The sequence below is a fragment of the Ambystoma mexicanum genome, chromosome 1q, assembly GCF_040938575.1.
Source record: "Ambystoma mexicanum isolate Mex_15411 chromosome 1q, UKY_AmexF1_1, whole genome shotgun sequence".
NCBI classification, from domain to species: Eukaryota; Metazoa; Chordata; class Amphibia; order Caudata; family Ambystomatidae; genus Ambystoma; species Ambystoma mexicanum.
The window spans coordinates 1,304,316,602-1,304,338,409 of NC_090922.1; the positions used below are offsets into that span (position 1 = coordinate 1,304,316,602).

General features: G+C 46.6%; 2 protein-coding genes across 2 annotated transcripts in view; one reads left to right on the plus strand and one right to left on the minus strand.

Annotated features, from left to right (window-relative positions):
- The window catches only part of TCEANC2 (transcription elongation factor A N-terminal and central domain containing 2), an 80,859-nt gene extending 66,208 nt beyond the window's left edge, over positions 1 to 14,651 (minus strand). Inside the window, exon 1 of the mRNA XM_069642149.1 lies at positions 14,152 to 14,651. Within this exon, the coding sequence (XP_069498250.1) occupies positions 14,152 to 14,253 (102 nt within the window). The 5' untranslated portion in view covers positions 14,254 to 14,651. The remainder of the gene's footprint in view (positions 1 to 14,151) is intronic.
- A 392-nt stretch (positions 14,652 to 15,043) lies between these two features.
- Positions 15,044 to 21,808, plus strand: part of TMEM59 (transmembrane protein 59) — a 182,183-nt gene continuing 175,418 nt past the window's right edge. The window contains exon 1 of the mRNA XM_069642150.1: positions 15,044 to 15,298. Within this exon, the coding sequence (XP_069498251.1) occupies positions 15,053 to 15,298 (246 nt within the window). The 5' untranslated portion in view covers positions 15,044 to 15,052. The remainder of the gene's footprint in view (positions 15,299 to 21,808) is intronic.

The following is a 21,808-nucleotide window of genomic DNA, read 5'->3' on the forward strand; positions in this document are numbered from 1 at the left end:
CACTGACACCTCCACCCACACACTTCGCCTCCTCACCATCACTCATTTCCTCATCCACACTCCTTACTTCTTCCCCCCTCATCACTCCATCAACTCCATCCTTAAGAGATTCCGATCTCTTCACGCGATGCCTCCTCACTTGATGCCAGCCTGTCATTGGACCACACCTCTTCACCATCAACCACTACCACACTATTCCTCACACCAGCAATCCTTTGGTGCCAGAAATTTGCTCTCCAGACATTTGAGGCTGTACCTGGAATTGTTAATCAGTACCCAATCCCCAACTTCCCATTTCCTTTACTTTTAAGATTTCGTCCAACGCTGCTTTATACTGACATTGTGCCTCTTCCACCATCCTCATCACCTCTGTCCGATCAACATTCACACTGCACGCCGTCCTAAACATCCAGGACCTTGTTACTGAGTGGGGTGTAATGCAATAACTCCATAACAGGTGTTTAGACACATTACTCAACAACAACCCTGATCTCATGGCCAGTTGAATGCCCCCTTTAAGAAACCTATTGCCCGTTCCACCCTCTTATTGGCTCTAGGGCAGTGGTCTTCAAACTTTTTTGGCCGGGGTCCCCCTGAGCAAACTTTGGGCAGGTCGGGACCCCCCAGAAAGGCCAAATGGACAGTATATATTGCGTGCCGTCAACTGCTCCCATCACAGTCGCTGGGCTCCCTCATCCCACTCCTACCCAGTCCCTGGTATTTCCCCACCCGATCACACCCTGGGCTCTCCCCACTCTGCTCCTACCACTATCCCATGGTTCCGCCCATTGTGCTCCCACCATAGTCCCTAGGTTCCCCCCATCCCGTTCCCAACACAGTCTGAGGTCCAGTGGCGGCTGGTGATTTTTTTAAGTGAAGGGGCATAACTATTTCACCCAAAAATGCCATAGCGACCGAGCATAGTGAGGGAGCCCGAACCAACAAAGGGAGGCTCCGGGGGGTTTCCCCCTGTGAATTTATTTCAAATAATGGGTCAAAATGTTGCATTGTAGAGCATACTTTTAACAAAAAAATGGGTAAATAGCCAAACAGTTTGCAATTGGTGCTGGGGGGCCCAGCTGGCAGGCATAACATTTTTTACTGGACATCTATTATAGATGTCCAGTAAAAAGATACCATCCCTGTCCCCTGGGCCCCACTGGGCCTAACACAATCAACATGATAATGTGTGTATCCAAGGCGATGCACATTCATACAGCAATCACTATAATTCACACGAGCATCCATCATCATACACTCAAAACATAAGCATACACGCATCCATACACGTTTAAATAAAAACAATGAACATAAACGTACCTTCTGCATTGGCCTGCGTGTGGGTGCTAAAACACCCTGCTCCGTGCTGCTCTGTTCGTATGTGCGAGAAGGCGCAGGAGCTCCCCCTCAGACACACAGACATGCAGTGCCCCAGCCAGCATTTCCAATGAACACAAGTGGTGACGTAGATGACCTCTCCAACTACAGGCCGATTTCCAACATCCACTACCCAGCAAAACTTCTAGAAACCTACGTATATGAACTAACCCAAGAACACGTAGAAAACCACCACCTGCTGGACCAAGCTCAAATCGGTTTCAGACTAGCGAGAGGAACGGAAACAGCGCTACTATCCATCTGGGACGACCGCAAAACTAACACAGACTCAAACACTACCTTAGCCCTTATTCTGCTCGACATCTCTGCAGCCTTTGACACAGTTAGCCACGACACCTTGACCAAAAGACTAGAAAACATAGGCATAACAGACACAGCACTACGCTGGACCAAATCACTCCTAGCAGACAGAACAGAAACCGCATGGATAAAACCTTTCAAATCCACCCCACGAGTCAACGATTGTGGAGTACCACAAGTATCCTCACTATCTCCACTATATTTCAACATCTACCAGACTCCGGTCATCAGAATCTTCAAAAAAATACAACATTACATGTTACAACTATGCAGATGACACTCGGATCTACAAAATCAAAGACACCGATGCCGACCATTCAACCCTAACCGACTGTCTAAAAAAAATGTCTTTGACTGGATGGATGCCAACAACCTGAAAATCAACCCACGAAAGACAGAAATCATGATCGTATCCAAAGACCAAGAGAACGAAACCACCATCACATGGCATACAGAAATGGGAAACGCACCAACACCATCGAAGGTAGTAAAAAATCTGGGAGTCCTAATGGACAACAACCTAACCCTGGAGCCACAAATAAATGCAACAGTGAAGAAATGCTTTGTCCTCCTCCGGGCGGCAAGAAGAATTCTACCTTTCCTCTCCTTTGCGCACAAAACACTCACTATCGTCGCCCTAATCATGTCTAAAATAGACTATGCAAACAGCCTCTAACTCAGAATACCAGAATACCTCCTGAAGAAACTGCAACGGATCCAAAATGCAGCAGCAAGACTACTCCTCAAACTATCCAGAAGAGAACACATCACTCTAGCCCTAAAAACACTACACTGGCTCTCAGTAAAACATCGCATCACCTTCAAAACAATGTGCATAACGCACAGGGCAATCAGTGGACAAGAGGCAGAATTCCTACAAAAAAAAATAACAGTCTACAAACCAACGAGACCCCTCCGATCGAGCAACGAAATCTGCCTGGAACTCAAACGATACCGTAAGAAAAAACTTGGAGGCACCTCCTTCTACCACTTAGCCGCAAAAACCTGGAACAACATCCCAAAGGAAAAAAGAAACACTGAAGATCACCTAAAAATCAGGAAATCACTAAAAACCTGGCTCTACAACACCACAGACTAAACCTGGAAACCGAAACTGGAAAAAAGGATAACTAAACCGAAAAGACATGGACATCCCTGACCCAGGAGAGTAAAGCCCACGGCAGATGGACGGGTGACACCGGATAGACAGGAACACAGGCGGCATGCACGGATACTGAGTCAACTAACCCAGACAATCCCACCAACACTTCACCCGCCCCTCAATCTAAGTACCGCCAGGTACCACATCGGTGTGGAATTATCGAGATATTGGCTATCACCCCACTACCTGAGAGGCTGTCATTGGCAGGTGCACTGGCCACAGGAGTATGAATGGAGGTTAAGGGGAGCTATGAGAGAGCATGTTAGAGGCGGGGCTAGAGGAGTAAGGAACCTGTATTCCAGTCAGACCCAGAATATGACAGAGCCGCAACAGGGGAGACTACGCAAGCCGAGCGCTTCAATTCAGGTTAGAGATGCAAATTAACCAACCTTACTAACAATTTCCCTTTCTGCATATACCTCTCAAACTCCAAACCAAACACAACCAAAACCTACAGCACAACAAACCGCACAAACTTCACTACATTGCAAATAAATAAATAAATAAATAAATAAATAAATAAATAAAAAACACACATAGCCTTGAACAACAGTACACGACGACTACTGGCCGCAAACACCCCAGGCCCAGCCAACGGACCCACCGGGCTGAGACCGCCAACAGCACATCACTGCTCTCTTGCACTTTTCCTGCTTCCTCCCACTAACTCAACCTCCCCTCCTCTTTCAGAGCCGCCAGAGCGCCAAGGGATCACTCCGGTGGCGATAGTGCGCGGTACAAATGTCCTTTAACATCAACATGAGCTATGCAATGCTGGCGAACTAAACTGAACTGTCAAAGGGAAACTAAGTTTCCCTTTGACAGTTCAGCCAGCCCAGGAGCACTCCATCAGCTGGAAAAAGCAGCTGAGGTAGTTCTCACTGTTTCACTGGGCTGGCTCCTTAGCTCCTCCATAATGGGTGAGGGGCCACTGGTTGGGCGCCCCCTTGCCATTATGGATGAGCCTCCAGGCTCGGACTGGCCCATAGGGCAATACCTGTACCAAAAATGTAAAATGCTAGTGTAGGCCAGTCAAAATGGACCACATTTTGGCCAATGTGGACCAGTTTGATGAGTTACTTAACTATGCAGTTAGTAATTTTGACCATTGTTGCTGAATATATCACCATTTATTTTATTTTATTTTTTTATTTACATCATTTAGTTTTAATTAAACCTTTGGTGCAACAGTATGTAAAAACTCTGGTAACATTCAAAGACATTCAGATAAGAACAAGAAAGAGAAACAGCCCGAAGCACAAAACATAACGTAACATAACAGTCACAAGAGGTCCTTTGGCTCCTCCAAATCCTCAAGTCAACTCTTCTCTCACTTCATTGAAGCGATCAAACCTACTGTCCACATAATTTCTACACGGCCATCCCTCCACTGTCCATTCCATCACTTTGCTAAATACTGGGTCATCTCTGTCTGCCGACCTCCATTCCTCCCCATGTAAGGCGCCCCCTGCTCAATACTGGCCACAATCATTTCTTCTTCCTTTCTTTCTCCCTGATCACCTTCACTGCCACAGCCTACCAGCAGAGGAGAGAGGTAATCCGCCACTACATTCTCCTTGCCCCTAAAATAGCACACTTGAAAATCGTAACGTAATCCTAATCCCCATTTTGAAATTCTGGGTGAGCCGCTGGACCAATTTCCACCATTTAACATCTGCACCAATGGTCCGTTATGCGTCATAACTGTACACCGTTGGCCCCACAGAAAGAAATGTAAATGTATGGCAGTCCAAAATACCGCCAATGCTTCTCTCTCCACAACTGAATAGATTTTTTAGCTCCCCTCAATAGCCTAGATGCAAAAGCTATCACATGTTCTTCCGTCCAACAGGCTAACTGTGACAAAGACGCTTCCAGGCCCATTAAACTGGCATCTACAGTCAACACTGTTTTACAACCACTCACAAATTCCCCTAAAAAAGGTGCATTGGAGATCCCTTTTTTGATTTCCTGGAACACTTCCATACACTCATCTGACCACAATAAATTCCCTCCTTTCTTCAATAACGCTCTCAATAGAGTCAAGATGAGAGAAAAATTGTTGACAAACTTGTGGTAGAACTCTGCCATTCCCATGAATGACCTTAACTGATCTTTATTCTGCTGTGCGGGTGCCTTACTAATTGTTTCTACTAGATTTTGTTTGGGTGAAATTGCTTGAGCTGAAATTCTGTGCCCCAGATACTCCACTCCACGTACCCCAATCTTACATTTGTGCGCTGCACTGCAAGTCCAGCCTCACTCAACCTTTTCAGCACATCCCTCAATAACCTGTGTCATGTTGTTCAACATAATTGGCAAAGATGAGAATTTCGTCCTGAAACACAAATCACATTGCTGACGCCCTCCAAAACCTTCTCCATCACACCCTGAAAAGCAGCTGCAGCCGACGCCAACCCAAAGGGAATTCTAAGGTATGTAAAAGATCCTTCCATGTAATCAATGATGTAACATCTTGACACTTGCAATAAAGGTACTTGGTGGTAGGCAGCGGACAAATCCATCACTGTAAACCAACTTCCTTCTCCCAACACAGCCAACACTTCGGATATTACTGGCAAGGGGCGTCTCTCCCCTAAAATATTCGTATTAGTTCTCTTAAGTTAACGCATAAGCAAATCTTCCCATTGCTCTTCGCTATGAGCACTACCGGCAATAACCACTCCATGCCATGCACCCGCTCTATCACTCCTCTCTGTAGGGGTCCATCAAGTTCCTTATGTCGCTGTTCCTTCATGTGGCGGGGAACTGGTCGTACTTTATGCACTATTGGTTGTGCTTTTGTCTTCATTTTGGTACAGTGTTCAAAATCCCTTAGCTTTCCCAAATTCTCTGAACACCATAGGAAATTCTGAGGCCCAATTGTCGTCCACTTCCGCTATAGTCACCGGAATGGGTGCACTTGCCTGTATGCAAACCCCTAGGTTATTTTGCTCCTCCCATCCTAGCAAGGAGGATCCTTTTTTTTTTGCTACTATTGGTTAGACACTTGTCTTCATTTTGATAGTGTTTAAAATCCCTTAGCTTTCTCAAATTCTCTGTGAACACCATAGGAAAGGCCCAATTGTCGTCCACTTACGCCATCGTCACCAGAATGGGTGCACTTGTTTGTAAGCGAAACCCTAGGTTCTTTTGCTCCTCCCATCCTAGCAAGGTGGATCCCTTTTTTGCTACTAGAATGTTCGCTGTACGCTCCCTTCCTTTATAGCCAATAAATCCTTGGAACTTCCCTAATAGTTTAATCTCCGTCTCACCGTAACCACATGGTTGGATGTGAGGTGGTGCTAACTCTTGCATCCCCCTCGACAGCGTTCCTGTGAATGTCTCCTTTTGATAGAATTGTCCATGGCGAAGCACTATCTACCTTCATTGACACACTGGAACCATCAATGTGAAAAATGTCCACTGGACCTTCCATCCCTCCAGACACTGCTGATATTTCAAATACGTGGCAGGGTTTTCCTTCCCCGCTTTGAGGGGTTGCCCTGATCTCTTGTTCTTGTTGACTTTGTCTGTACTCTACAGCATTAATATTGTTCTCCTTACACATTCGTGCAAAGTGACCCTTATGTCTGCACTTGATGCACTCAGCATTCCTCGCCGGGCAGAATACACTTGTTGATGCATGTCTTACATTTCCACATCTGAAGCATTTGTACCTAGGACACTCCTTCCTTGTACCAGTGCCCTTTTTTCACTCACTGGACATACCCCTTGGTTGTACTTTTCTATCTTTATCTCTTTGGTGTACTGTGTCATTTGCTCAATACCCATGGGGGGGGGGGCACTGGTTAGCCTGTTGGCCTTGGGCCTCTGCCCTGTCCATAGTGCCACCACCATTAGTAGAGAAAACTCATCATACAGGCACAGTGAATCTATGCTTAAAGTTACCCCTCCATTCCTAGCATATAACGTGTCAGAATCTGCTCACTTTATGCCTCTGTACCAGTAAATATATTTGGATCCTGATTTCTATGCCCTAATACCTTAGCACACAGCTAGAATAATTCATTATGCTAGCCACACATATGTATGGGTAATTACACTGTAGCCCACATCTGGCACACACACTGGTCTGGCTCACTGTGTTTTTTGCCTGTGTACCTTACACATAGCCTATTTCAAGTCAGTTTGTGATCAAACAACTGTTGAGCTTGAACACCTGGCACTAAGTTGAATAGAATAATTGTGTTAGCCTACACATCCATGTTTAATTGGTATATATAATCATACTGCTGACCCCCATGACACATAGCTACATTGTTTTTTTTTGTCTGAAATCCTAACAAAAAACCTTTGACTCCCCATTGTGTTAAACTGCACAACCAGCAATTTGAATCTTGATGTTTTAGCATCTACATCTGTATAGCTCACTGTACTGCTGACCCCATAACAAAGCTAGATTGGCCACCCTTTTGCCTGAAATTCCAAGTGTAATCTTGTTTTTAGAATAGCAACTTGTGTTTAGACTAGCAATTGTCCAGGGTGAACCTCTCTAGCAACCAATACATCTGCATAGCTCATACCACTGACCCCAGAATACATATCTAGATTGGCTGTTTTGTGCATGAAATTCTAGCAAAAAGTGTTTGACTCATTGTGTTTAGACTGCATGGCTAGCGATTTTCTGGACTAAAACTGTGTTTACCATCCACATCTGCACAGCGAACTATTGCTGCCTGCATACATAAGACATAGTTGAGTTCCGATGCCTTTGGGTTTTTCATTTTGAATGCTGCCACTGAGGTTTTGACATGCTGGAACTTACTACTGCGAGATTCCACCAACTTTGAAATGTCTACTGTTAAGATACAATATTGTGCTGCTTTTCTAACCTTGCCATTTTGCCACTGTGATGTCTATCATTTTGAGCACTGCTGTTTTTGAATTTTTCCACTTGGAGTGTGCTGTTGTGAGGTTTTACCACATTTGAAGTTGATATTGTGAGGCTTCACCACATTCAAGTTCTGCTACCATGATGCCTGTACCACTTTGAGTCCTGCTACTTTTGAATTTGGCCACACTAAGTCAATGTATACTGCTCTGAGCCCGACTGCAATGGAAATGCGCTGGTCCGGTCTCTTCTACCTCTGAATTAGACCACTAAGGCAACACTGGTCTTAATCTATACCACTTGAGATTCCAAATTCCGAATAGAGACTTACATCCATTCCACAATAAGCTAGTATCCATCATTTATCTAGCCTTCAATAATGGCAAATAGCTCCAAAATAAGAAGCAACAAATGGTGCAGCAGAAATGAAACTGAGCATTCGCCTAGACAACATCGGTACTCCTCCATCCTCCCCACCCACCCAAGCATGCAAAGGCCCAACTAGCAGCACCTTCTACTTCTCCCTTAACTAACACCCCTGCCCTTACCTATTTAACACCCCCCACTGTCTCACAGCATCCTTTAACACAGACTCAACCCTCTTACAGCTGACCACACACCCCACCCGCCCTTCCTTGATAAAACACACACCTTTCTTCACCTCGCACCCCATTTATATTCACTGGACACCCAACACATACATCTTCAACAAACCTACTCTCGTCCACCTCCAGAATTTAAGCTAATTCGCCTGTAACTACTTCCAACACATTCAACCCCTAACCCACCAATGCTATAGACGAATCACGAACAACAATTGTGCATCCCCCATCTAACCTACCACAGCTTCTGGCGTAACATTCTCACCTGGTTACGCTCCAGTGATCCCCATGACTGATCATACCCACAAACTAAAGCCTATCTGAATGTTTTTATGTATATGCTGAATTGTAATTACTGTATGTTAATATGTAAATATGTGCCTACCCTGTAACCAAGTTTTTATGTAACCTTATCTTCCTGTCGTCTGTTGCGCCCTGTTACCTCTAGGTTTTGCGCGCCATACCAAATAAACAAACAAACAAAGCTCTCCACTGAGAGTCCATCCCCTCCCGCCCTGCTAACACCTTACAACTCCACCATTTCCATCTCCACTCAATGCCTTGCCAGAACACCCCTGCCACCAATTCCCTCCCTCCACCCTCACTATCTTCCATCGCCCAACTGGCACCTTCCCATCTCCACCTACCACCCTCATACGTATCCCTGCGTGCACCATTTGCCCACCCCGTCCATTCATCAAAAATACCATAACTGCCTACCCCTCCACCCATCTCAAACCTTCACATAACACCAGTAGCAACTTCCCCTCTGACCCTGCCACCTCTTCTAACTGCATAAATCACCTCCCACCCATGAGGGACTGCCCCAACACACCTCATACAGCCTATCCAGAATGTAGCTGTCACTCGTATCGTTACCTCTCAGTCAACACGACTTCTTTCGCCCACATCTGACACCTGGCATGCCTGAGGGAACCGCCTCTGCCCACTCGATCTCCCCCACCCCATGATTCGACAACTAGCACCCCATTGACCAACAACCATCTCCTGTGTAACCCATCAGTCCAGTCCTCTCCCACCCACCCACCTGGTCCGCCCTATCATAATCCACACACACCTTCACCCCGACTAAAATTGACCCCCAGCTGTTCCTCAGCCACCACAAACAGACTCTCGGCTTGCAACAATATGCACCTTGCGAGCAATTCTTGCCTCAACCTACATTCACCTAATCCACCTATTCTTACTCTCACAGCCCCAGCGTGCTCACAAATTAGAAGCGTTAAGACACCTTGCTTCCCTTGCAATACCGTCTGACCTTAACTCCCACTACCTTCCCCTAAGACAAAATAAAAACACATCAACACACTCTCTTTCCGCTACACCCCCAAATCCAGTGAAATCCCTCAACCTGCTAAACAGCGCCCAACGCTTGAAAGCTTAGCAGTTCACCACCCACATCAAGAGGAGATTGTCTCCCGAGTCACATGCACGTAGAAGGACCTTGGAGGATAGGAAATGTGACGCACGCAATGGATCTTAGGGAGGTAGGAATGGTCTAGCACTCTCTCACTAGTCTGTCCATTAACGCAGATGTTTTATGATGATATCCCAGCACTCTGTAAGGACAGCCACACGGCAGTATCTTTGATATGCAGAAGGCCTGGCATTGCAACTAGAAGCAAGCACACGCAGGCTAACACATGTTACACTTAGAGCAGTTACGCCTTATTATGTTTAACCCGCCCATAGCGCTCAAAGATTTATGTTGGTAACCCACCATTGCACTTATAACTGCTTAGGTCAGCCGTTGTAATGCTCAGTGTTCATATGTAGTGGTTTTATGCAGATATCCTCGACATCGTACTTAGTAGACTCCTTTGGTTAGCATTTATGGAACTGGGAAGACGATGTTTAGTTTATTATTTGTAGAGCACACCTAACCCTGAGGTATCTGGGCGCTTGAACTTAAACAGTTGTTACAAATACAGTAGCAAGGAACAATTGACAATTGGCCGATGACTCGTGTTACAGATCGGTCAACAAGCCAGCATGGGCAGTGTGTACAAGGAAAAAGTATGACATACAGTTACAATTAATTTAAATCAGTATAGGTAAGCGAGTAAAAAGGTGGGACAGAGTTGGAGACGGTTGGGTCTGAATTTTAATTTTGCTGTGCTATGCTTTTACTTTGGGTCTAAAGGCCCAGAACGAGGGTTCGGCCCCAAGAGTTGGGGGGTGGGGGGGGTTCCTGAAGCATTTGTCTGCCAGGTATTTGGATGCTAAGTTAGAAAAGCATTTGTGTGCGATTACTAGCGTACGCAAAGAAATTGTGTCGCGCACTAGGAGCCAGTGAGAGTCCGGTCTAATGGCAGAGATGTGGTTGGGTAGTGGGATATTTAAGGCTGATCTGAGAGCATTGTTCTGTAGAACTTGTAATTTATTGAGATTTCTTTTGGAAGATCCTATGAGTAGAGTATTGCAGTAGTCTAGCTTTGATAAAATCAGAGCTCTGGCGAGAGTCATGCAGCTGTTGGTAGACAGGTAAGGTTTGCAGGCAGTGATCATTTGGTTGGTGCATGCGGTGGCTGTGGTGTTGACTTGCCTTTTGAGGGAGAGAGTAGAGTCTAAGTAGACGCCAAGTGTTTTGACCTCACTGGCGACATTGATGATGTTCCCATCAATGTTGAATGCTTTATACTTTGAGTCTAATTTGTTTAGGCGAGCTTGGGACAAAGGCTACGGGAAGCCATCCATGCCTGAATGTGGGGTAGATATCATTTAGCATTTTAGAGTCTTTGTCATAGGAGCCGGTGAGAGTGACGAGGACTTGGGTGTCATCTGCATAATTCGTGTAGGTGACACCCAAGCTATCAAGATGGTCAAAGAGGAGTTTTGTGAATATATTGTAAAGAGTGGGCGAGACAACTCTGGAAGTGATAGGTACTGGATCGGCAGACACTGAGGGTGCGAAGACCCTTGTTGTTCTGTTCGATACAAAGGATTTAATCCAACAAGCAGTGTTTGGAGAGGACGAAGCAGCTGTGGTAAAGTGTTTGGTGAGGATCTGGTGGTCAACCAGATCAAATGCTGCTGAGAGGTCCAATAGTAGGAGGATGGAGAGGTTACCTTTGTCTTTGGCCTCATCCATTTGAATTTTTAGATCGAGTCAGGCTGTTTCAGTGCCGTGCCTTGTTCTAAAAAACAGATTGCTGCAAGCCTAAGAGGTTGTTGTCCTCGAGATGTTTTTGGAGATATGCTGCTCTATCTAGTATTTTTAGGAAGAAAGGGACTGTTGTTATGTGTCTGTAATTAGTTGGAATGTTTGGATCTAAGTTTGGCTTTGAGGAGAGGCATAACCCATGCCCCTTTAAGATTGTTAGGGACCAAGCCACTTTTGAAGGATGAGTTAATCAGGGAGGTGATGAATGGGGCTAGTTCTTTAGCAACTTCCTTAATGATAAGGGCTGGGCAAATGTCTCCCTGGCATCTCAAGGGTTTAAGACCAGCGATGATGGCTTCTACTTCCTCAGTGATGACTGGAGAGAAGTGAAAAGGGAGACACACTGAAGGCTGAGGGTCATGAGGATTGTTAGAATTGGTGGTCGTGGATAGCACACCATGCAGCGTCTTTGGTGCAAGTTACCGTGGGTGGTGTAGGTGATTCCAATTCCCTGAGTATAGTAAAGAGTTATTTAGTTCCTGATTTAGCATTTTGAATTCGGACATTGTAAATCTCTCTTTTGGGATTAAAGATAGCTGTTTTGTAATTGGTTGCAGCCGTGGTAAACTTTTCCTTGTTAAGGATAGGTGTTTTTCTCCAGGTGGCTTCAGGAGGATCCTTTAGTGTTGCGTTTCTTTTTTTTTAGATTTGTAGTAAACCATTTATTTAGGTGGGCTGTCGGTTTAGCCTTTTTTATTTTTAGCGGGGCAATGTTTAGAGCTTGATCTAAAGGTATAGTTGTACATGTCTACAAAAGTGGATGGGTCCTTGTCGAAATTTTTGGAAGGATTAGTAATGGGGTGTAGTAGGGGTAAAAGATTGTCTAGTGTAATGTTGCAAATATTTCTGGATAGGGTCGGGGGGGTGGGGTGCGATGGTGGAGCTAACGTTGAGGCAGACCCTATCCTGTAAGGTAAATGTGAGGCAGTGGTGGTCTGACCAGGCACACAGCACATTGTTGAGGATTGTTGTGGTACAATTTAAGTCAGCCAGCCAATCCAGAGTTCTGCCTTTGTTATGCGTAGGGTCATTGATGCGATGTTTGAAGCCAAGTTGTGAAAGGGAGTTCTCAATGGTTGTGGCGTTAGTGTCATTCAGGTCATGAAGGCCTAGGTTGAGGTCTCCCAACAGTACTATTTGGGAGCCTGGTTTAGTGTTTCGCGTGAGGAGGAGGGTAATGTCTTCCTCAAAGGAGGAGACTGTGCCGGGTAGTCGGTAAATGAGATGTAGTAGGAGGGTACGGGTGGCTGACAGAGGGAGTTTAACTGATAGGAGCTCACCAGAGAGGAAACACTTGTTGGGGAATTCTCTAAGACCCAGATGAGTTTTAGCTAAGAATGCCAATAGTTATCTGGGAGAGCTAAGGATAAAGCTGGTCCTACAGCCGGGTATAACCTTTTCGGTTATTGCCGGGAAGTATAGTTGGTTAGTAGAAATAAGGTCGGAGATGTCAAGGGCGTGAGCTAGTAGAGATCTAGCGTTAATGAGCGCTCCTTTGAGGATTGGTAAGTCTACATCTGGTGTTGCAGGTGCTGAGATTCTGGTTGTAGGTATGCAGATGCTTATATTGGAATGGATAGACTCGTTGGGGAGATCAGTAGACAAGGTACTAGTAGGATTGTTAGTGGCAGGTGGTATAATGGATGTAGTTAATGCCTTAATGCGGTGGAAACGCGAACCCAGTGTAGGATTATAGAGGTTACCTGTCTATGGCGCTTTAGAGAACCCCATTATCCTAGTCTCTATGGCAGCCTGTTGGTCCCACCCTAAAGAGGTTGTAAGACAGCAAGTCTATGGCACCTGGTAGACTTGAGAGTAGCCTGTCCATAATGTCTAGAAAAGTCTACAAAGATAGCCGACTTTTCCTCCCCACATAAGACCAGATGATACAGCGACATCAAAGATAAGCTCCATTAGAGCTTAAGGTATGTGTAAACGCACCACAGGCACAGCTACCCATCCACGCACTCCAGAACGCAGCTACAACTTTGACAAATTCGGTCTAGCTGGTCACATAACCGTTCGCACTGAAACACCAGACCTGCCTCAACACCTCTGCCATTAGAATACAGCGACAACCTAAGACACGCTTTCGGTCTAGCTGGGTACACATCGAAGCTCTGCACTAGCGCTCTGGCATGACCCCCCCCTCTCAGCAACCGTCTACATGCCTGACCTCTTGGGTAACTTACCGGAGAATAGCCTGCCCTCCTACGTCCTAATGCTGGCCATATGCACACACGCATCGTAAGTCTCCTCTCAGAGCCTTCCCATATCTGGACTTCAGTCCCCGAGGGCATTCCTACCACATAGCACTTTGAGGCCATACAATTGGGAAAAGGCGCTGTATAAATGACAATACAAAACATCTCTCACTTAGAAGAGTTATAACACGGCCAGTAGGTTAGTCCTTACCCTTAAAAGTTATAGGAATAATCCCTATGGATGGGTATTTGTGCTTTTAAATTCACTGTTTGGACGCATATTCTTTACAAACGTTCTTGAGGGATAAACCCCAAACGCTGCATTGTGCGGTTGGGCTTGCTTGCATGGTTTAATATGGGGACACTCCGGAAAACATTCCGAGGGCCACTGCTGGCTACAAGTCGACCCCAGAATTTGGTCGCCGTTTGGTTCACGAACACCCTACCTTGAGAGATTCGATTGTTGCCTGTCTGTACACCTTGCGCTTGGGTGCCGTGTTTTGCAGGCTTTCGTCGCCCTTTGGTTTTCGTATTACGAATTTATCCATGAGTTCAGCTGAATTCAAAGGTCCCACGTTCTCCTGGGGTCCAAATAATCTAATGCGGAATTTCAGTCAATAAAGCACCGTGAAGCTACTTGTCCGACCACTTGAATAAAACCTTTAAAAACAAAACAATCTTTGTATAGGATTGGCTGATCACAAAACCGTTAGACATAAGGTAATCGTTTGTCGATACAGTCCATCGCCTTAACTGCTTCTTTATTACATGATACATCCCTCTGGTTGAAGTGCCATCCAATCGCTAACTACGAAGTCAACTTTCTACGAACTTCCGTTTCCGGCGGAGCCAGTAGTTCTTCGACTATGTGGATATCAGTCGTGGGTTTAATATGGGGATACTGCGAGGGCGACTGCTGGCTACAAGTCGAAACGGGTGAGAGTGTGAAAAAGAACTACATGTCCCAACTTCACCATGTAGGGGCAAAAAAAAAATGCCTGGTGAAACTTGGGAAGGGGCGGACTGGTAAATATAGCGGCCATTTTAGCATTGGGGAAATATAATAAAACATACTTCTAAGCTTCGTTAGTTATTCTGACCATATGTAAATGCAGTGGTAAAGAATAGTTAAAATGTAAACATTTGATATGTGAATAAATTAATGGTTATAGTGAATTAAAACTAAAACATATCAAAACATTACGTTTGGATCTACTACTTCAATATTATTATTTGTTTCTTTCTTTGTGTACTCTCCAAAGGTGTACACAACTAATTTTCGAAGATGGCTGTCAGTGTAGTATACGGTCAACATGGCTTCAGTTTGCAGCCACGGTGACTTTTTCTATGTCTATGCGGAAGTCTTTACCAAGTCGGAAAAAACAAACACAGTATACAGCCACAGAGAAGGCGGATAAGATGGCTGCTCTGCGGGATGTTGTGGTGTTCTCCCTTTTGTTAGGCCATATTTTGATTATCAGGGCGGAGACAGACCCATCTTCGTCCCCTGATGGTTTTGATTCTGTGCTAGGAGACTCATCCTCTTGCCACGGGACCTGTCAGCTAACGTACCCGCTCCACACTTCCCCTCAGGTGAGTCACGAGCCTTCACCCTCACAAAACAAAACACATTACATCAGTTAAGCCTTGAACTCGCACGAAAACCTTCTCCCTGGACTACGCAACCCAGAAGTGTGCTTTCTCTCAACCCTCTAAAGAACGCTGACACGTTTCCCCAGGATGTAAGTCCCGAACCTTTGTACAGATCCACCCAGATCATGATCTGACAACCCACTAACATGAATACCCCACAAAACAGATAACGTGTACTTATTGCCATGCATCCACCGTAGCCCCAACCCCAACGGCCTTTTGTAAATGTAAATCCAGCAATTAAAAAGTTCCTCGCGGTACACCCCACTCCCTTCCCATTCGGCAATTCACCTGCTGGTAGGGAGAGGTGAGAGAGCCTGAGATTTCACTGGTTGGACTGAGCTAGGGGGTCTGGCCTGGCTCTAAGAGCCCAACACGAGCCGAATCACAAACATGATTATTCCAGCTGTCCTACCTTGCACCCTACAAATACCCATAATTGGGACCAGGTTCATGACCGCGGCAGGACGACCCCTTTAGGCCGTCAGTGGCAGGTCCAATGAGAAGGGGGGGGGGAGGTAGGGCGGGTGGCACTTCAGCATAGTTTGTTTTTTGTTGAGGATCCAGATGCTGTTGAGGGTCGCTGCCCAAGAGAGGAACCAGCATGGCAGAGCATTTCAGCGCAGTAATCTTGGTCTTCCAATGTGTGGTCCAAGAAGGGAGCAAATTATAACCAACCAACTCCATGGGCTCCATTTCCCCACTTGAAGAACACCAAAGAAGTCTAGAGGCTTCCTTTGGCAGGGAATAAACTTCACTTCATCAGAGTGAGTGCCAGTAGCTTCACATCGTTGCAAATAATATTTTATTACACATCTAAATTGTACTATTTTTCTTGACTGCATAAGCACTGTAGTCCACTCACATGCTTTTGGCCCGTGACAAACGTGGTGAAATCAGTCCACTGGACTGCCAAAGCCCTAACACTAACCTACATTTCAATGGGCTCTCACCTGTCAAAAACAAAATCATTGGGGTTCACCTGCCCTGGGAACAATAAAGGGTTAGATGAAAAGCAGAAGTGCCATAAAGGTTGCGAAACGATCTGTGTAGATCGCTGTGTGTACATGGCCCAGGAGAAGAACCCACCTAAATGGCAGAAGGGTTTTCTCTTCTACCACACATCAGTGATCTCCATGCAAAGTAAACAATATTAGAATTCCCCTTTAGAAGTCTATTTGCATGTGTTGTAATCACTCAAATACAAGAGAGTACTCAACATTTTATTAACGGAATGTTTTTGCACCATACATATTTGGGTAAATATCCATATAATGTATGCATCATCCTATTGAATTAATTATGCCAGCGCCTATTAGCCGGGCATCAAATGTCACTTATTTTAGCAATTATTTATTTATTTGGTTGATTTAATCAAATGAATGATTTTTACAAAACATAGTAGAAAATGAAGTGAAGAAAGGGAGAAAGTGAAAATGTAGAACAAGAAGCTGTATCATGAAAGGGAAGAAAAGAGAATTTTTAGCAATGATGAAATTATGGATTTGTATCCAAGAAATTTTAGATATATTGTAATGATTGTTATAATTAATGGTATATGCATAGGAATTGATTAATGGATGTTGTATTTTTTACTTTGATATATTTGATTTCAATTATTTTGTTTGCATGATGTTTGGAACATTTATTGTTTAACCATAACAGTTTAACTGACATACAAAAATATTAAAACACGTCAAAGCTACTAATGTGAACAACCACCGACTAATTTTGGAACATAATTGTACCCTTTCACCTGTACTTTTGCTCCTTGTGAGGCTGCAACAGTTCTCCCAAAACCTGTTCTGTTAGTTCTTGCCTTTCAAAGAGACAGTGATGAAGGGGTATTACCTCCACTCTTCCTCGTCCCAGTACTTGAGGCCCCTGCCTCCGACACAGGACCTTCTTTTTATTTCATATCCTATAATTCCTCCCCTTAACTCACGGCATCCAGTTTAATTTTTCCTGCCTCCTGCAGGTTGGACTGTTCACAGCGCAGGGTTCGTTCTGGGGAGCTACAGTTACTGACCCCCTGGTGGGGCTGTGTGGCAGGGCCTCGGTTCCCCCCTGATGACGCGTGCTCCCTGGTCCCCTGCAGGGCTTGGGTCCAGGTTAAGCAGGAAGCCTCTCCCTGTTTTTTGCCTGGCCCAAAGCTGGCGTGGAGGCATCGATGCCTGGGTCCTGCAGGGCCCGGGGCTGCGGTAAGAAGATGAGGGCTGGGGTGTTGGACCCATGTATGCCCCGGGGGACTGAGTGGGGAATATTTGCACACCTTTTCAATTCCGGTAGGCCCCACGGGACTCGGCGTTCCGTTTGTTGCAGCATTACGACGGTTTGGTGACCCTTGCGGAGGCTCCTCATCCAGAGGGGAGGGGGGAGTTTTCATGTTTCTCTGTGTCTTGAGGGGAATGCTGAATGTAACAGCCCATTCCCATGGGGGTGGATTCTTTGTTTCCCCTGTTGGTGGGTTTTCTCCTGGCGTAGATTTGATGTTTATGGGGGGGAACCAGATAGCTCAACAGGTGGCACGTGGGTCCCCCAGCTATAACATGCAGGGTTCAGGCCACCTCTCGGGCATGTGAAAGTAAAATGGCTGATTGAGGTGCAAGTTAATATATTTTAAACTCAGCTAGTGGCGTGCTTGTTTATTGTTACTGCTCACCTGGGGTCAGTGCTCTGCTGCACTAGGTCACCTTGCCCTGTCCCTTTTCTTTTCATATGAAGTAGTGACGGCACATGCTGTTGTCTCTGGAATGCTGCAGGACACGGTGGGGTTTGTGCCTCCCGAGGGCGGGTTGGCCCCTTCTGCGGGGGTTGGGAGGGGCAGGGTTGTTGGTGGTGGGTGCTCCAGTGGCCTGGAGTTGTATAACGACAGTGACGGACCATTGCCGTGGGAATTGGGTTATTGTTCTCTCCTGGAGTGTAATGGACGTACATGTGTTGCTGGCATTCCTGTTTTTGCTGTGTTTTGTGCTGCTTGCTCCATGGGCTCAGGCTCCTTGCCCTTGTACCTCTTCCTCATCTTCCTCCTCTCCTGAGCTTCGCAAGAGGTGGATGAAAACGTTGGCTATGTTTCTTGTCTGGGAAGGACATAGAAAGAAAAGGGGGGTGCAGTGGTCAAAGTGAGCGGGGACGGTCGGGCGCTGGTGTTATGCTACTTTGTTTTCCACTTTTTATGGGGGTATTTTACTATCAATGATGTCCTCGCTAGTCTGATGGGTCGCTCCTCTGGGTCGGCCGAGGAGGCAGCTGTCTGGGACCCGGTGGACCTTGGGGTAGTTTGCAGCCTGAAGTAGGTTCATGCTGGTGCACATCCGGCCCTCCGGGGAGATTATCTATGGCTCCTACACTGCGGAGGATGTGCTGAGTGGTTCAGGAGGTTGAAGGTGGCCTTTGACGGTGGCTCTGACTGTGCCCCGCTGCTGGTTGACATGCTGTGGCAGGTTGCCCTTTTGTCCGATCTGGAATTTGATGAGTGCGTGGCTCAGTCTTGGTGCTGGTGTGTCGGCCCGCAGGCATGTGCGTCTGCGGGATTGGAAAACTGAGGGTTATCAGTGGGCGACTGCCCTTTTAGTTTTCTCTTGACAGTTCCAAACATTTTGGTGATTTGCTTAGTGTTTTTCCAATATGGGTCCAGTGGTGCTCGGATTCTTGACCTCAAGACGTTGTCTGGAGGGGTTCTCAGGTGAACTTCCTGTCTCCCTCCTGTCCTAGTTTGCATGGTTTGAACTACTGTTCCCCGCTCGCTGCCCGGTCAGGGTTTTTTACTGGCAGGTGTTTCTGGCCCCCGAATTTTCGGGCAGTTTTTCACCTCATCTTTGACCTTGATGCTTTGTACTGCTTGGTGGAACGCTTCAAGATGGGTCCTTTGCAGGAGATTCTCCCGATGTTTTGCACGGGGGACTGGTTGGTTTTCCGGGTTGCATGTTACCATGTGTCTCTCTGCCCCTGCCCTGTAATCTTCCGCTTTACAGTGGGATCTTGGCGTTCTGCTGAGTGCTCCTGTTCTGGTTGTGCTCAGCCCCCAGGGTGTTCCCCCGGGCTTGTGGCTCCCCTGGTGGCGCATCTTAGCCTGATGGGCCCTCAGTTTTCCCTACATGGACGCCTTGTTGGTCGAGGTGGCCCTCCGGCTGTCGATCCTGATTCGTCTCCGTCTGGTTTACTGGGAATTGCGGGACTGGGGGTTTTCTGGTGTTCTGGCGTTTGTCTCTCGTGGAGCCCTCTCGGGATCTGTTTTTTGTCACGGCTCAGATTTGCTCATGCATGGGGTGGATTTCCTGTCCTGGGGGAGGATACAGCGTCTGCTGTCTGTTCTGTGCAGGGTTCTCAGGAGGCGGTGTGTCACGACTCACCTGTTGATCTTGCTTCAGGGGCCCATGGCGTCTTACATCTTTCTGGTTGTGTGGGCTCGTCTTAATCTGCATCCTCTGGTTTCTTACCTCTACTCTCCCACTGGCTCCTGGCTTCTCGGGCTTACGCAGCCTTGGTGTCTCAGGCTCTGTGGGTCTCCTTACTGTGGTGGTTGTAGGTACCGTATCTCCAGGAGGGGCTGTCCCTGGTCTGTCCTCCTTTTGACTCCTCTTTTCTCCAGCCGGCAGCAGAGGAGGGGCAGGGGGTCGGGTGCACGTTGGGCATCCTCACGGCACCAGGGGTTTTGAGCTCCGGAGGAGGGCCGTTGTTCATCCTCTTGGAGAGATTGTGTGTCATTCTCCGGGGCCTGTTGTACTTGAGGGGTTTTTCGGGTGGGGAAATTTGCTTCGGGGTCTCTTCTTCCCATCCTTGTACTTATAGGGGCCTTCCCCCTTGGGATCTCCCTTTTTGTTCTTGAGGTTAATTCAAGGCCACCTTTGGCGTCCTTTTCTTATTTGTTGTCGAGCTCCTTACTCTACTGACTGTTTCCTGATCGCTATTACAATCCAATCTAGCCTTCAATCCAACCCTCTACAGATCCCTATACCTACCACAAACCCCTCTATCACAGACTCTCTGACTCCTTTTAGCTTCTCTCCACTCTCCATTCTCGAAGTGGAAAAGATTATCACTAGCCTTAAACCGTCCAATTGTCAGGGTGACCTCTGTCCTGCACCTATTATCAAGGAAGCTGCTCACGACCTAGCACCTTTCATCACTACGCTCATCAACTCCTCCTTTAGCTCTGGGATTGTACCGGACAATCTCAAGGATGCATGGGTCATCCCGCTTCTGAAAAAACCTACCCTCGATCCCAGTATACCCACAAACTACAGACCAATTACCACTGTACCTTTTTTACTAAAAATCCTCGACCGCGCGGCCTACCTACAAATTCAGGAATACCTTGAATCTAATAATCTTCTGGGACTCAGGCAATCAGGCTTCCGGCCTCGCCATGGCACTGAGACCGCCCTTATTGACTTAAAAACGCAGATCGAAGATCTCAAAGACAAAGGCAAACTGGCATTATTACTTCTCCTGGACCTCTCTGCTGCTTTTGATCTCGTCAATCACAAAATTCTCTGCCATCACCTCAAATCAGCCGCACACTTCTCAGAAAATGCCGCCACTTGGATCAGATCCTTCCTGGATAATAGATCTATGCGTGTATTCTCCCCACTTGCGGCCGCACCACCCGCTCCGGTCGCCTGTGGTGTGCCTCAAGGGTCTTGTATCTCGCCCACGTTATATAACGTGTTTACCAAACCCCTTTTCGATATTTTGGATCACTTGGGCGTCACGTATACCAATTACGCTGATGACACACAGATACTCATCCCCATCACAGGCGATTACACAACTGACTCCCTTGCCATCAACGCCATCTACCAGGTCATCCAAGCGTGGATGGCCCAGCACGGCCTCTGCCTAAATGATGAAAAGACAGAGCTCCTCATTCTTGGTTCACCACAAAAACTCACTAAACTTAACCCTGCCTTCAAGTCTTTCACCATCGATGGGAATACCATCCCGATTGCTAAGGACACGAAAACCCTTGGGATTTACATCGACTCAACCCTATCCTTGACTAGACAATCCAACGCAGTCTCATCTGCAGCAGCGCTTACTTGCAAGCTCATCACCGCCTGTCGCCCGTTCCTAACCACTGCCAACTGCGTAACCTTGGCCAGGACCCTTGTTCTATCCAAGGTTGACTACTGTAATGCCCTCTATCTAGGTACTAATCTCCGCAACTTAAATAAGCTACAAATTGTCCAAAACAATGCGATCAGAGCGGCCCTTAACATTCCTAGGCGCCAGCATATATCTGACACCAGGCGCAACTTGCACTGGCTCTCTATCCCACAGCGCATCTCCTTGAAGTCCTTGGCTCTCACACACAAATGCCTCCACAACCAAGCCCCTCGCTACCTGGCAAACAGATTCTCTTTCCACAATTCCACCAGACCTCGCAGAGCGGCCCAAGCCAACTGCCTTGTCATCCCGCGCTTTAATCTCCTAAGATCTGGTGGAACC